The sequence below is a fragment of the Prionailurus bengalensis genome, chromosome C1 (assembly GCF_016509475.1).
Source record: "Prionailurus bengalensis isolate Pbe53 chromosome C1, Fcat_Pben_1.1_paternal_pri, whole genome shotgun sequence".
Classification (NCBI taxonomy): domain Eukaryota; kingdom Metazoa; phylum Chordata; class Mammalia; order Carnivora; family Felidae; genus Prionailurus; species Prionailurus bengalensis.
Genome location: NC_057345.1, coordinates 127,840,578 through 127,856,248, shown reverse-complemented (window position 1 = coordinate 127,856,248; position 15,671 = coordinate 127,840,578). Strand labels below are relative to the sequence as shown.

The window sequence follows — 15,671 nt, the reverse complement described above, 5'->3', positions numbered from 1 at the left end:
ATGAAGCCAAAGGTTCCCCACCACAAAGGTTCTATTTCAATTTGCACAGGTAAAAATCCATCACAAACGGAATTCTTAACTGTGGTCGCTCAGATATATTCCAAAATTCATAAGAAGGTGAATGATCCAGTGCCCGCCCTTTACCATTGCTTGAGAAAGAAGCCAAAGTGTATTTCTTACTGCAGCTGGATTGGTAATATCACCTTGAAATATCACCTTAATACCTTTAAATCACCTTTAAAATCCCTGCTTAAAAAATTTTTTTTCTGGGGCACCTGGGTGGCTCTGTCGGTTAAGCGTCCGACTTCGACTCAGGTCATGATCTCATGGTTCGTGGGTTCGAGCCCCGCATTGGGCTCTGTGCTGACAGCTCAGAGCCTGGAGCCTGTTTCAGATTCTGTGTCTCCCTCTCTCTCTGCCCCTCCCCCACTCGTGCTCTGTCTCCCCCTGTCTCAAAAATAAATAAACATTATAAAAAAATTTTTTTAATAAAAAAATAAAAATTTTTTTTCTTTTTTGTTCCATAGAAACTTGCACCTGTTTGCCACCAGAGGAGGCTGATTACTTATATATTGCAAAGCCATTTATATAAAAAAATATGTAAAGGGAAAATGATATTCTCTATTTTTGTTTTTTCTTGCATGAAAGAGGGAAAAGTGTAAAAAAAAAAAAAGTAAAATGATTATACAAAGCATCATCACCTGCCTATACATAGACCAGTATGAGAATGGTTTAGTTATAATACAAGGCTCATGGAGGCATATACATTTAAAAAAGAGAGGAGGAACATTTGAATATATTCTAACCTTTGCTCACAACAATCGAATTTTCATGAGTAAAGATGGGATGGCGGGGTTCCTGGGTGGCTCAGTCGGTTAAGTGTCCAACTTCAGCTTAGGTCATGATCTCACGGTTTGTGAGTTCAAGCCCCATGTTGGGCTCTGTGCTGATGGCTCAGAGCCTGGAGCCTGCTTCGGAATATGTGTCTCCTCCTCTCTCTGCCCCTCCCATGCTCATGCTCTGTCTCTCTGTGTCTCTCAATAATAAATAAACGTTAAAAAGATTAAAAAAAAAACCGATGGGATGGCATTCTTTTCTGGCTTCTCACAGAGATCCAGGTGAATAAGACAAATAAAAAATAGCAGTTACTCATCAGCAAGGCCTAAGATAGTAACTTAGGTAGTTAAGCTCATGAACTCTGGAGTCAGGCTTTCCTGGTTCATTTATGCAGCCAGTACTTACTGTGTGATTTGGGCAAAGTTCTTCATGTCTCTCACACTTCAGTTGCCTCACTAGTAAACTGGGATAAAAATAGAAACTCTCTTTTTGGGCTACTGTCATAAAATAGGGACTTTTATAAGTGCTGAGCAAGTGTTAGGCACGTAGTAATTAAATGCTTTACACATGTTAGCTATTACTTCTGACTGCCAAAACCGTGCGTAAGAAAAATAGATGTGTGCCTTTCAGGATTCAAAGCATTTGACTCAGCCAGATCATTTCTTCATTTAATTATTGGACAAATGTTTATTGAGAAAGGCCCTGGTAGGATCTGAGAATGTATTAGTAAACAAAAGCAGTAGTCATTTCTCCTGCTCTGAAAATTACATAGTAATGGATAGTAAAACATTAAGCAACTAATTGGCCAATTAGTCATATAATTATCATTGTGATTAATGTTTCAAAGAGAAAGTACAGGATATTATTAGAGTTAATACTGTCAGAAATGACTTAGTCTGGAGGCCTGAAACTGGGAACTCTAGAGGAAGAGCAGACTACCTGAAGGAAGTGATATTTGAGGTAAGATCTGAAGTATGAGCACAAATTAACCAGAAGTTGGAGGTAAGGTGGCAAGAATCAGTGTTCCAGGCAAAGGGTAAGTAACATGTGGAAAGAATCCTCAAATCTCAGTGGCTTAACACAAGAAAGGCTTATTTCTCATTTACTTCATAGACTATGCCAGTCAGAGGTGTAATGGGGAGTTGGTGCATGGGGCTCTTCTCCATACAGTTGAGAACTCTTGAATCTTCCCAGCCAGTGGCTGTTCCTTTTCTTGACACCCTGGTGATCTTCATTAGATCCTCTACATGCAGCCAACAAGCAAATTTCAATGTACACAGATCCCTGGAGATCTTTGTTAAAAATGCAGATTCTGGGACACCTGGGTGGCTCAGTCCGTAAAGCGTCCGACTTTGGCTCAAGACATGATCTCACGGTTCATGAGTTGAAGCCCCGTGTTGGGCTCTGTGCTGACAGCTCAGAGCCTGGAGTCTGCTTCAGATTCTGTGTGTGTCTCTCTCTCTAGCCTCTCCTCCCCCCGCTTGCGCTTGGTCTCTCAAAACTGAATAAACGTAAAAAAAAAAAAAAGTTTTTTTAAAAACACAGATTCCAATTGAAGTAGGTCTGGGGTCGGACCTGAGATTCTGCATCTGTCTCAAGCCCTCTGGTGATACTGATAACAGCTAGCTTCTAGCCTCCCCCTCTAGGATTAACAAGGACAGAGAGAGTCTCTCAGAAGGTTGTAGGGGCCAGGCATGCATTTCTGCTCACATTTAGTTGTCTAAAACTTAGACACATGGCCTTCTAGGTGCAGAAGGCTGGAAAACATAATCTCACAATGTGCTGTGGAGGAAAGACACCCCCACCTCCTCACAGTTTGCTGAAAAACTAACCAATCTCTGCCATAGATGGGGAAGAACCCCACTTTCTGGCAGAAGATCACTATTGTATAGAATTCTGGTGACAAGACAACATGGCACATTTGAATAGCTTACACAGGTCTAGTGTGACCAGAACCTAGGACTGGAGAGGGCCAGTGTCAGTTAAGTCTAGACGGGTAGGTAGGCAAGGGTCATAGCATGCAAGACCTAGGAGGTGATGTTAAGGATTTTGGACAGTGGAAAGATCACATGATCCAATTTGTATTTTAAAAATTCACCCTGACTGCAGAGTGGAGAGTAGATGGTGAGGGGAATGAGGGAGGGTATGTGGAGAGAGCACCCAGAACCTTTGCAGTTGTCCAGGTATGAAATGGCAGGGGACTCTAGACACTGCACTGCTCTGCTATGCTACCAAAGACAGAGGACATGCTGATTATTCTACCCCATATCTCTGCATATTTTTGAGCTTATACTCTCAAATCATAAATTCCATATTTTTTTAAAGTAAAGTCTGCACCCAACGTGGGGCTCAAACTCATGACCCCCAAATCAAGAGTCACATGCTCTCCTGACTGAGCCAGCCAGGCACCCCTGTCCAATCCAAACTAGATTTTCACTGTGTTTGGAGTCTTTGGCTAATCAACATTTATTGAGTCTACTGTACACAAAATTCTACTGGATATTAAAGATAAATGAGACTTTATCCCACTTTCCTAGGACAGTGTTGTCTGATAGAATTTTCTGCAATGGAGGAAATGTTTTGTGTCTTCTCTGTTCAGGATGGTAGCCACTAACCACATGTGGCTATTAAGCATTTTAAATGTGGCTAGTGCAATTGCGAAACTGAATTTATATTTAATGTAAATGTAATTCATTTACTAGCTGCATGTGTTTAGTAGCTACCATTCTGGATAACAGAGCTTCAGGAGTTGGAATAAAATGAGAGGATAACCAGCAATTCTTGGCAGGACATGATCAAAACCAAATAAGTCACATAGTGCAGTATAAACTGTTACATGCAATCAAGAAAGGGATACAGTTTAGGGCACAGTCTCAGTCCTAAAACTGATTAAATGACATACTGGCTTGTTGTTTAATCTTTCCAAGCTTCACTAAAATGTAGCTAGTCATACTGACCTCAATGGATTATTTTAAGAATGAAACAAGATCACATATGTAGTATAGACACACACACACACACACACACACACACACACACACACAATATGACTACATAGAATTCGGTGCAGTGAGTGCTTTCTCTCCTTGTTCTTCTCCTGATCCTGTTCTCCTGGGTGTGATCACGGCTGGTGGAGCCTCAGATCATAAGCCCTATCACAGCCATGGTCTTCTGAGCAAAAGGGAAGCTGAGAATTGAGTTATCCTGGCCACTCTTTTGGGGAAGAAGGACTTGTAATGTGAGAGTTTCCCCAAATATAGAAAGGTTATTTAAAAGGTGTCCAAATTTGGGGTGCCTGGATGGCTCAGTCAACTGAGCATCTGACTTGATTTTGGCTCAGGTCATGATCCCCGGGATCCCCGCGTGGGGCTCTGCACTGAGCATGGAGCCTGCTTGAGATTCCCTCTCTCGCTTTCTCTCTCTTCCTCTGCCTCTCTCTCTAGCTTGTGCACTTTCTCTCTCTCTAAAATAAAAGGTGTCCAAATCTGACAGATGTCCTCCACCAAGAATTATGTTTTGGTGACAGTGGAATATAGGATAATGTAGACCACAATTAAAGAGAAGTAACTCATGGATATTTGTACCAAGGTGATATTGTGGGGGCCAAACTATAAAATGAGTACTTCATTGGCTTTGGTCTACATTAGTTGAAGAGCTTATTTCTTCTGCTTACATGTAGGGTTAATGAAACTAATGATGTGTCAGAGCTGTGTGATTCTCACGTATTTATGAGTCTTCACATTCCTCTCCGGATGAGAGGCAAGTCTCAGCTCTAGCCATGTGTTTTGAGTTATTTCTCTGAAAACAGGGATTCCTCAGTGCTTTGCTACTCCAGGTAGTGGTCTGAGAACCAACAGGATCATCAACTTGGAAGTTTGTTAGAAATGTGGGACTCTTAAGCCCTACCCCAGACCTACTGAATTAGGATCTACATTTTAAAAGATTACCCAGAGGGGAGAGAAATTACTCAGGGGATTTATATGCACACTTTATTCAATTTCCTCTTGTGACCGGCCAGTGTTGCTACAGTCCCTGTCTTTAAGGAACTACACTAAGTGCCAAGAGAGCCAGAGCATGGTATGTGAATCATCCTTCAATTCCAGCTCCCTGCCATCTCCTGACATCACTTAGGAGAGCTCCAGACCAGCAAAAACAGAATTCTTAGGATCCTCTCTGTCATTAACTAGTTAACAAATATTTGTTGAACAACTAGTAAGTGCTTGGGAATACAGCCACAAGTAAGATAGGCAAGATCTCTGATCTCATGGAATTTATATTCTAGTGGTAGAAAAAAAAAAAAGACCTAATAGTGATAAGTGATATGCAGAAAACGGAGATAAAGTGATACAGAAGATTGTGATTGGGTGGCTAATAAAGACCTTCCTGCTGGGGACACTTACACAGAAGATAAAAGAGCCGGCTTGGCAGAGTTCAGGGGAAGAGCATTCCAGAAAGAAGGTACAGCAAATACCCATATCCTGAATGGTATAAGATCAGAGACTAGGCAGGGCTGGATCACGTAGAGTTTTATAAACCAAGATAAGTATTTGCTATTTAATAATAGAAAGCCATCAAGGGATTTGGGCAAGGGAATTATCTTTTAGATCATTCTGGCTATGTGAGTACATGGGAGCAAGAGTGGAGGCTGGGAGACTAGTGAGGAAGGCCATTCCAGCAATCCAAACACTGGATGATGATAGCTTGGATTGGGTGGAGAGGGTAGTGGATATGAAGAGGTCAGCTTCAGGATTTGTTTTGGATGCAAAGTCAATGGGAATTTTTATTGTGTATTTGTGTCTGTGGTAAATTGTTTCCAAAGATGGCTGCAGCCACATCTTTCACCCTATATGCCTTTTTGCCACCTCTCTCTCAAGAAGTGGGGTTTATTTTCTCTGCTGTGAGCTGGCTCCAGGACTTTGTTTCACTGGTAGAATGCAAAAGAAATGACATTCTGGGATTCCAAGATCAGGTTTTAGGAGGACTTTAATTAATCAGCTATTAAAAAAAAAAAAAAAAAGAAAGAAAAAAGAAGGAAGTCCTGCCATTTGCAACAACATGGATGCACCTTGAGGGCATTATGCTAAATAAAGTAAGTCAGGGAAAGACAAATACTGTATGATCTCACTTATATGTAGAGTCTAAAATACCCTCTACTTACAGAAACAGGGCACCCTGTGGTGGGGGGCAATGGGTAAAGGTGGTTGAAGACTATAAACTTCCAGTCATAAGATGAATAAGTTCTGGAGATCTAATGTACAGCATGGTGACTATAAATAAGTCCAGGCTATGCTGTTGGAGGAGCTGTGCGAACAGAGCTTCCTTGGAGGATGAAATACCTCGAGAGTGTCCATGTAGAAAACTGAGGCATAAGGAAGAAAAAAGAAAAAAAAGAAAAAAGAAAATTGAGGTATCATAGCTGGGGGTGTGGGGGGTGTCAGCCCTGGGACCCCCGATGTGAATGAAGCCATTTTGGAACTTCTAGCTCAGCCCACCCTGAGCTGAGGGCAGCTAATTTCAGGTAGAGGGGAGCCAAGCCATCCTTTTGGAGGCCCGCCCAAATTCCTAACCCTTGGGATTATTCCTTTAAAGCACTCAATTCCAGGGTGCGTCTGGGTGGCTCAGTCAGTGAAGTGTCTGACTTTGGCTCAGGTCATGATCTCACAGTTTGTGAGTTTGAGCCCTGTGTCTGGCTCTGTGCTGACAGCTTGGAACCTGGAGGTTGTTTTGGATTCTGTCTTCCTTGCTCTCTGCCCCTCCCTCCACCCCCGTTTCTCTCTCTCTCAAAAATCAATAAACATTAAAAAAAAATAATAAAACACTCAATTCTGGGTGGTGTGTTAAACAGCAAGAGATACCTGAAACAGGCCAGGGTTTTTTGAGGGGAGATTATGTAGCTAATGACTTATCTATTTCTCTTTCTTTCCTTTCTTTCTCCTTCCTTCCTTTTTTTCTTTTCTTCCTTTCCTTTTTCTTTTCTTTTTTTTTTTTTAAACATTTACTTCTGAGAGAGAGAGCAAGTGAGCACAAGTGAGGGAGGGGCAGAGAGGGAGCAGGGATTTGAAGCAGGCTCTGTGCTGTGATTCCAGAGCCCAATGCAGGGCTCATACTCACGAACTGTGAGATTATGATCGGAGTTGAAGTCAAGAGTCAGCCACTTAACCGACTGAGCCACCCTGGCGCCCCAATGATTTATCTATTTCATTGCTTCCCCCTTCCCTGGCAAAGAATCAACTTTTATCAGTATTCGGGTTTCTGATTTAGAAGTTCCTACTGTCTTTTTCTTATACACTTATACACTTCCAATATTCTTAGGCTGGTAAAATCAAATCAAAATGAATCCAAGTGTAGACACTAAGGGGGAAAAGAACTAGTATGCAATATGCAGCGTGAGCATATATAGGCATGGAGTAGATTAAAGGGCAGCCATATCTGCCTGTTTCCAGGCTGGTAAAGGCCTACAGGCTGAATGTGTGCATGTGAATGCCTAGTTTTCTTTTAGCATCAACTCAAGGCTTCTAGAATTTCAAGCAACACGAGGCTAGCTTTGAATCATACCAGCATAGAACACCTTCATGCTACCACCACACTGGACGCTAGCAGGATACAGAAGTCTGTGCTTTCTGCTTAGGGGACTATACCATCACATCTCATGATGCTCAGCAAGTAGTAGGCGGATAGGGGATCCGGTTGCCTTCACAAAGGCCCTGGGGCTGGCCTTTGCTGAAGTCTTACATTTACATTTTTCCTGTTGATGAGGACACATGGAGAACCCAACTTTTGCTACCTCCTGGGGTAGCTGTGGATGTACTGGCTTTGATTCTTCTCAAGGCACTCTGGCACTATGGGTTCTACTGAGACCTGTGTTCCCACACTATTCACAGGTCACAGATCACTCCCTGGTGGGATCAGAAAAACAATGGCTTAGCCTGGGTGAGGATTCAGATGCCTATTTTGTTGTCAGCCCAGATGACAAGTTAATTATTAATTACTGCTGGCATCATGGCAAACACAGTTTGTGCTCTAGATTCACAAACACATTCCCAATAGATCCATGTTCTTCATGGACCAAGGGCTTAAACATATTAAGCCATATTCTCAGTCTTCTAATACATAAAGTAGCAAAAGTGGACAAAAAGTTATAGTGACCTCTATCATTCCCAAAGAAAGGGCTGCTGGAGCTATTATTGGCATAGGTAAGAATAGCACATTTTATTTTATTCATTTTTTAAAACGTTTGTTTATTTTTGAGAGACAGAGCTCAAATCGGGAAGGGGCAGAGAGAGACGGAGACAGAGGATCTGAAGCAGGCTCTGCACTGACAGCAGAGCCTGACATGGGGCTCAAATCCACAAACCACGAGATCATGACCTGAGCTGAAGTTGGATGTTTAACCGGTTGGGCCACCCAGGCACTGCAAGAATAGCAATAGTTTTAATGGCAAAAGTACCACCCTGTCCCTAAATACAGTCAGTACTTATGGAAAATCCACAGCCAAGGCTGTGGATCATTTGAAGCTGTCTTTATGAAGGTTAAAAGTCTGGGCCAAATCACATCTTACATGCTTCCTGTGTGTGGTTCTTCCTCCATTTTTCTGTAGGTGAAATCAGATTCTAGAGGATAAAAAATAGAATATACCCTAGGGAATGTGAGCATATTTTTATAAAGTGGGGTGGTTGGCAATTTCTTAGTATGCCCATGTGATTGTCAGGGAATTGCGGGGGTGGTGGTGGGGTGGGTGGGATCTAACTTCACAATAGCCTTGCTCTGGTTTCTTACCTATTTTCTCCGGGCAGGGTAAACCCAGGGTCGAAAGTGAACACAGGTTTTAATGTACAGCATGGTGACTACAGTTAGTAACACTGTATTGTGTATTTGAAAGTTGCTAACAGTAGATTTTAAAAGTTCTCGGGGCGCCTGGGTGGCTCAGTCGGTTAAGCGTCCGATTTCAGCTCAGGTCACGATCTCGCCGTCCATGAGTTCGAGCCCACGTCGGGCTCTGTGCTGACTGCTCAGAGCCTGGAGCCTGTTTCAGATTCTGTGTCTCCCTCTCTCTCTGACCCTCCCTCGTTCATGCTCTCTGTCTCAAAAATAAATAAACGTTAAAAAAAAAAAAGTTCTCAGGGGCGCCTGGGTGGATCAGTTGGTTGAGCGTCCAACTTCGGCTCATGTCATGATCTCACGGTTTGTGAGTTCAAGCCCCGCGTAGGGCTCTGTGCTGACAGCTCAGAGCCTGGAGCCTGCTTTGGATTCTGTCTCCTTCTCTCTCTGTCCCTCCCCATTTGTGGTCTGTCTCTCAAAAATAAATAAATGTAATAAATAAAAAAAATTTTTAAGTCTCCTCACACACACAAAATTGGTAACTATATGAGGTGATGGATATTAGCTAGTCATTTTGCAGTACATACAAATATCAAACCATTATGTTGTACACCTGAAACTAATATGCTTTGTCAATTAGGTCAATTTTTATTTTTGTAAACAAACAAACAAAAAAACCCCAAAAAACACTTAGGTTTACCAGGAGGCCTACTGCAGGAGCTTAAAATAGAGAACGAGTAGATGGTGTTTTTAAAATCTCCATCTCCATGTATGATTAACAATTCTTGCTATTCTGGCCCTAATTGTGTATTCTATCCTTTTTTGACTCTCTACAGTCAAAAATAATAAAAACTTGACAGGCCTTGGAAGTGAGGGACTTTCACAGTTCTCACTCTTACTTTTCCCTCTGGTATGGCTCCTGAATCTGACATGGTTCAAAGGCAGCTCCAACTTTTCCCAGGAGTACAATATTCAACATCAGGGCGTACCAGTTTGTAGGGAGGCCTCGGGTGCCCTGAGACCAAGGGGGACTTTGCAGAAGCTTTAGAGCGAGTGAACATCTGCACCAGTCTGGTAACACCTGTTGCTCTTGAGTTGCCAAGTAAACCTGTAGTCTAGGCTGGAAGAAAACTGGGTTCTAGCCAAGTTGCAGACGGCAGACATTCCCACCTTTTGGGTTTCACAAACACTTTGACTTTGCTTGGCTAGCAAACGGGAAAAGTTTTCTATAAAGCATTTGAGGTAAACTGGACAACTGGGTGCTCAATATGTTGGCTAAAACCACAAATTCTTTATCTAACCAAACATAATGTTTGATTTTTAGCTGCCTGACTGTAAGTGTATTCATACTAAAGACTATCTTTCATTGACTGGTATTAACTTTATGAGAGAACAAAATGACGGGAGTCATACCCACAGGCATCACTCCCACAGAGAAAGCAATGCTTTGTAGCACTTTTGTAAAATGATTAGGATTACTGTCTTCTGTCAATCTAAAATAGAAGTCTTCAAGATGGGGGAGGTCTTCCATACTAATACTCATTGAAAAAGGTGTTTTTAATTTACAAAAGACAAAATGGGTCTGTATTTGTAAACATTTATTCTCTTGAACTGAAAAAGGCTTGCATCAGCACACATTGTACAGCCTTGCAAATTACACAGAAAATGAAAAAAAGGTTCCTTGTTCATAAGTGCAATGAATCTTTGATGTCCAGTGATCCGCTGCAAACAATGAAAACAGATTTTAAACCACTTAAGAAGTTTCCAGCACTCATCAAATGCATTTCCTTAGGTGACAAAATATTCACGAGGGGAATGCAAATAAGTGGCATTTAGTTATCAGAGGGACACTTAAAAAAAAAAAAGTGGAAGTATTTTCCTGCCTAAAATGATTCCTATTCCCCCTTGAATCTAAGTGGTTTGATTAAGAAGTGTTAAGAACATAATTTGCTTTACACTTAATGTTCATACTACCTAAATGAATAAGGAAAGGACCCTATGAGGGAGTTCTGTATTTTTTGGAAATTGTTTCTGTGTTTAGAGATACAGGCAAAGAGTAATGGTCTATTTGTGGGCTCTCCTTAGTCACCGTCCAGCCCCCCAAGAAGATAGTACATGGTTTTGACTTGGTTATTCCATTCCTGCATTCTTTTTCCCCCAAATTCTCTGTTGGGTCACATTGTGCTGGCTGCAAAAAAGAAATACAGGTTGCAACTGGTTGTAATCATTTTGAAGAATAATTTGCTGTACAATAGAGCTCTGGATCTGATACAAGAATTCAGAAATATAAAACAAAATAACTATAAAAGTTAGGAGGCATTTGAACAGCATTTCCTCGGAAAAAGCTGCTAACTCTGTATCATTCCGATGTGGATTCCTACAGTCATTTGGAGTGAAATGTGTAATTTCCCCCCTTTGCTGGATCACTGGCCTGTCTTCAAAAGCTATAACGCCATGACCACACGTCCTAGGAGTCTCTATCATGTTAAGAGAAGCTCCAAAAACCAAGCCAATTAAAGATGGGTGAGGACAGGGGAATCATAAAGGCCAAGGGTCCAAGGTGGCTCTGTTACTGAGAACTCGCCCTTTCCAGAATGTGGAAGTCATAGTGCTTCTTGCTCGTTCTCAGCTTAAACTTGTTAACTGAGTTAATTTGTTTCTTCAATGCATTCTGTGCAGCTGAAATGGAGGGGAATGTGGCTAAGACGGTGTAAGTGGAGGCCAAGTCACTGGGTTTAGAACGTTCAGGATTGACAGTGTTGTCCCCGCTGCCACAGCAGAGGGGGTGACGACGCAGCTGGGGCTGGGATTGAGGGTCTCGGAGCCACCGGATCTTGGCACCAATTTTAAAGAGTTCCCCAAAAAGCTTCTCGGCTTCCATGCGAGTTATTCCATCAGGGAGTTCAGTAATTTCCAAGACCTTCCCAACAACTAGAATGGAAAAGGTATAGAATTAATAATCCCTGTTACCAAAATGGTGGGGAGAAAGTACCGAAGACCCAAATATGACATAAGAAATGAACGGGATTTTGTAAAACCATTCAAACCCACAAAACTGTAATTATGGCCATTTAAAAAATCATTCCTACTTACCCCTTAGGCAAGGGGTGCAGAGCTAATGGTACTAAACTACCCATCTCGGTCTTCACTGAAAGCTATGCATAGAAAACACACCATTGTATAGTGGCTTCTCTAAATTAGGTGTGTTATCTTGAGCGGTCTCCTGAACTTCATGGCCCCACTGTAAAATAAAGATAACAGCCCTTGTCGTAATGACCCAAGGCTGTTGAGTACATATTGAAAGCGCTCTGCCACAGAAAGGCAGTTTTTGTTCATCAGACTATCTCTGCATGGGTGTAAGGACTACTTCCTTTTTCCAAAAACACACAGGCAAAGAATGTCATTTTATCTGTTCCTTTCACACATAACTTTTCCCTTTGGTCCCTTCATCCCTACTAAATCCACCTATAGCTGCACTGTGAAATGAGACAATTACAAGAATATACTTAAGAGTCCTACATTACAGATGACATAATTTCCTGTAATGTGCAGGACTTTAGGAGAGGAAAACCCATTTTTGTCTAAAGAGTGTTGAACTGGTTGACAGTTTGTAGAACCACATCTAATTGCCTCTCAGGGACACACCTGGCTCTCCTGCACCAAGGTCAGTGGATGCAGCTTTTTTAGCTTGTTTCCTTCCTCGATTTCCATGCCTGTTGCCAGACTGACCCTGAAAACCCACAAACAGATGAGAAATAAGGTTAATAGTGCTGAAAAATAGGTCTGTAACGTTTAAACACTTAACCCTTAAACATACCCAGTCTAGGCTCTGTACTTTAGCAGAAAAAAATCCAATCCAAAGACCGGGTGGCAATGGCACTTCTGTTCCTCACTATAACCAGTCATTTGCTGTCTTTCATAAGCAAGGCCCCAGCTTGTGGCCCCAGCCCCCCCGCCCCTCCCACTTTGGGATAGCACTGATCGCTTAGCCAAACAGCAAACCACCTTCTTCCTTGTCTGCTCTCTGTGTGGCCAGACTCAATGGGACAACATCGATAAGTCAGCTGGCTGTGGTACAGAGGACTTCTTGTGAACTGCCAGCAGGTGGGCCCAGGACCCCCCACACTCTGTGCAAAGGAGCTATGACATCCTGCCAACAAAGCCTAGACCGCCAGACAGCTTTCATACCTGTTGGGTTGGAATGTGTCCGTGCAGAACAGCAGGAGGGTTGTACTGCAGAGGCTGGCCAAGTAATGGATATCTGGCATCTCCTGAAAGTCAATTAAAAAAACTTTTACATTGTTTTCTGCTCAGTTCTAAAAGTACTTCCCTAAGTTTTCTAAATTGTCCAAAATAGTTAACATGAGTAGGGAAAACACATTTGGTAGATTAAAAAAGTGTAGGTACTGACATTTTAAAAAAGAATTTAAGTTTCCATCTTCCCTTTCAAAAGGAAGGGTAAACTTCTGAAAGGAGTAAGGACTAAAAACAGTGGTTACGAAGAAAGTAGGAGGTAGGAACTGGGAAGACGGGGGATAGGAAGGAGGGAAGCTTCATTTACCTTAATCTATTTATACCTTAACATTCCAGAAGAACTGTAATGCCCATTTCCACCCATGTGAGATGCTAAAATCCACGTTTTCTATGATGATTAAAAATTAATATGACACATTTGAGGAGAAGGAAAAACATTAAGTTTATCTTCCCAAAGTCATTATTTTTTTTTTTAAAGATTTTTAATTTTTTAAGTAATCTCTGCACTCATTGTGGGGCTGGAACCCACAACTCCGACATCAAGAGTCACATGCTCTACTGACTGAGCCAGCCAGGCACCCCTCCCCAAATCACTATTAATTACTATAAATATATGCATATGTACATTTATATATTCTCATTGCAAACTTTTCTCTACACCCATTGTAATCTCATGACCCTGAGATCAAGAGTTGCATGCTCTTTTGAATGAGCCAGCCAGGCACCCATTACAAACATTTTTACGGTGTTAACCAAAGGGTCTATTTACGTTTTAGGTCTTGGGTCTGCTCTTAAACACTCTTTAAAGGGCTTAATAAATGCTGACTGCAAAGACATTCTCCTGGAGAATAATGTTTTCATTTGTTAATATCCTCATTTTATTTTACCCATAAGTTCCCCAATTCAGCACATTCTGGGTTTGGAGGGGGATTATGCACAGGTGCCAGGAAAGCACTTCGGGGAATTATACATCCCTTCTCCTGAAAGCCTGATAACAGAGTAAAGCACATTGTGGACTTCTCCCTACTCCACAGAGCTCTAATCTGACGAACAGTGTGAAGGTGCGAGGGCAGCTCCCTGCAGGACACACCCATGACAGACTTGCTCCTTCCCAAGCACCATGTGAAGGGCAGATATGGCATGGTGGCTTAGCACTGAGATCAGAGATACAATGCAAAGCACGAAGATGTATAAAGAACAGCTGCAAGAAAGTCAGAGTTAAGTTTAGGCCTGTGGAGCAGTATTCTTTTCCATTATGGAGATGAGTTGTAGACAGCTATAATCAAAGACTCCTCCATATAGGCCATGCTGTATGTTCCTCCTAGAACAGGCATCCCAGTATCACACTATTGCCACACACTATTTCAATGAACTTAAAAAATTTTTTTCAAATGTTTATTTATTTTTGAGAGAAAGAGAGAGAGAGAAACAGAGTGTGTGTGGGAGAGGGGCAGAGAGAGAGGGAGACACAGAATTGGAAGCAGGCTCCAGGCTCTGAGCTGTCAGCACAGAACCGATGTGGGGTTTTAACTCAGGATCCGTGAGATAACGACCTGAGCCGAAGTCAGACAATTAACAAACTGAGCCACCCAGTCGCCCTTTCAATTCACTTTTTATGTTTTATTTTTCTAGATTATTAAAGTACGTGGCTTTGTAGAAAACCTGGAAACAATTACAAAAGAGAAAATAAAAACCATTCTAGTAATGCCATCACTTCTAACATTTTGGTGTGTATCTTTTCAGTCTTTGTTCTGTGTGTTTTATAAATATTGAAAAAAATTTAGATATAATTTATATAAAATAAAATGCACATCTTTAGTGTTTGATGAATTCCAACAATTGTAAAGTTCATGTAATCAAAACCCAAAAAGACAATGAACATTTCCATCCCCTGAAAAGTGCCCTCAAGCTCCTTACCAGTCAAGTCCATATCCCATCCACATGACTACGTGATTTCTAACATCATACCTTAGTTAGCCTATAACTGGATTTCATTTAATTAGAATAATATAGTATGTCTTTGTGTCTGGCTTGTTTTTTGGTTAACATAATGACTCTGAAATTAACCCATGTTGTTGCAGATCAGTCTGCCTTGTTCATTCATGTTGTTCAATAGTATTCCATTGTAAGGATCCATTACAATCTGTATATCTAGTCTCTTGTTGGTGGACATTTGGGTTATGTCCAGTTTGGGTGATTATAATAAAATAAAGTTGTTATATAATTTGCTGTACAAGTCTACATAAATATGTTTTCATTTCTCTTGGGTAAATACCTAGGAGTGGAATTGCTGCATTGCAAGGTAAGTGATTAATTTTGTAAGAAACTCAAATCTTTTTTCCAAAATGGTTTTATCATTTTACTCCTCCACACCAATGTGCAAGAATTCTGTAACTTCACCTACATTCAGTGGTGTTAATCTTTTTGATTATAGCCATTCTAGTGGGGTCAAAGTGATATTTCATTCACATTTTAATATTCCTTCCCTAATATTTAATGGATGATGTTGAGCACCTTTTCAAAGGCTTACTAGACATCTCTCCAGTAACCCCCTCCCTTGCTTGCACTCTCTTGCAAAATAAATAGATGGAAGTACAGTTGATATACAATGTTACATTAGTGACTGGACAAGTTAGATGTTATGCTATGCTCACCACAGGAGTACCTACCATCTGTCACCATACAATGCCATTATAATACCATTGAATATATTCCCTATATTATACTCCCCATGCCTGTGACTTACTCATTCCATAACTTGA

General features: G+C 41.4%; 1 protein-coding gene across 34 annotated transcripts in view; it reads right to left on the bottom strand.

The window, feature by feature from the left end:
• Positions 1-10,238: 10,238 nt before the first annotated feature.
• Positions 10,239-15,671, bottom strand: part of R3HDM1 (R3H domain containing 1) — a 208,592-nt gene continuing 203,159 nt past the window's right edge. For all 34 annotated transcript variants that reach the window (XM_043573293.1, XM_043573307.1, XM_043573308.1 and 31 more), the window contains 3 exons: positions 12,844-12,926; positions 12,301-12,385; positions 10,239-11,586 (listed from right to left, as the gene is read on the bottom strand). In XM_043573293.1, coding sequence (XP_043429228.1) covers positions 11,225-11,586; positions 12,301-12,385; positions 12,844-12,926 — 530 coding nt within the window. In that variant the 3' untranslated portion in view covers positions 10,239-11,224. The remainder of the gene's footprint in view (positions 11,587-12,300; positions 12,386-12,843; positions 12,927-15,671) is intronic.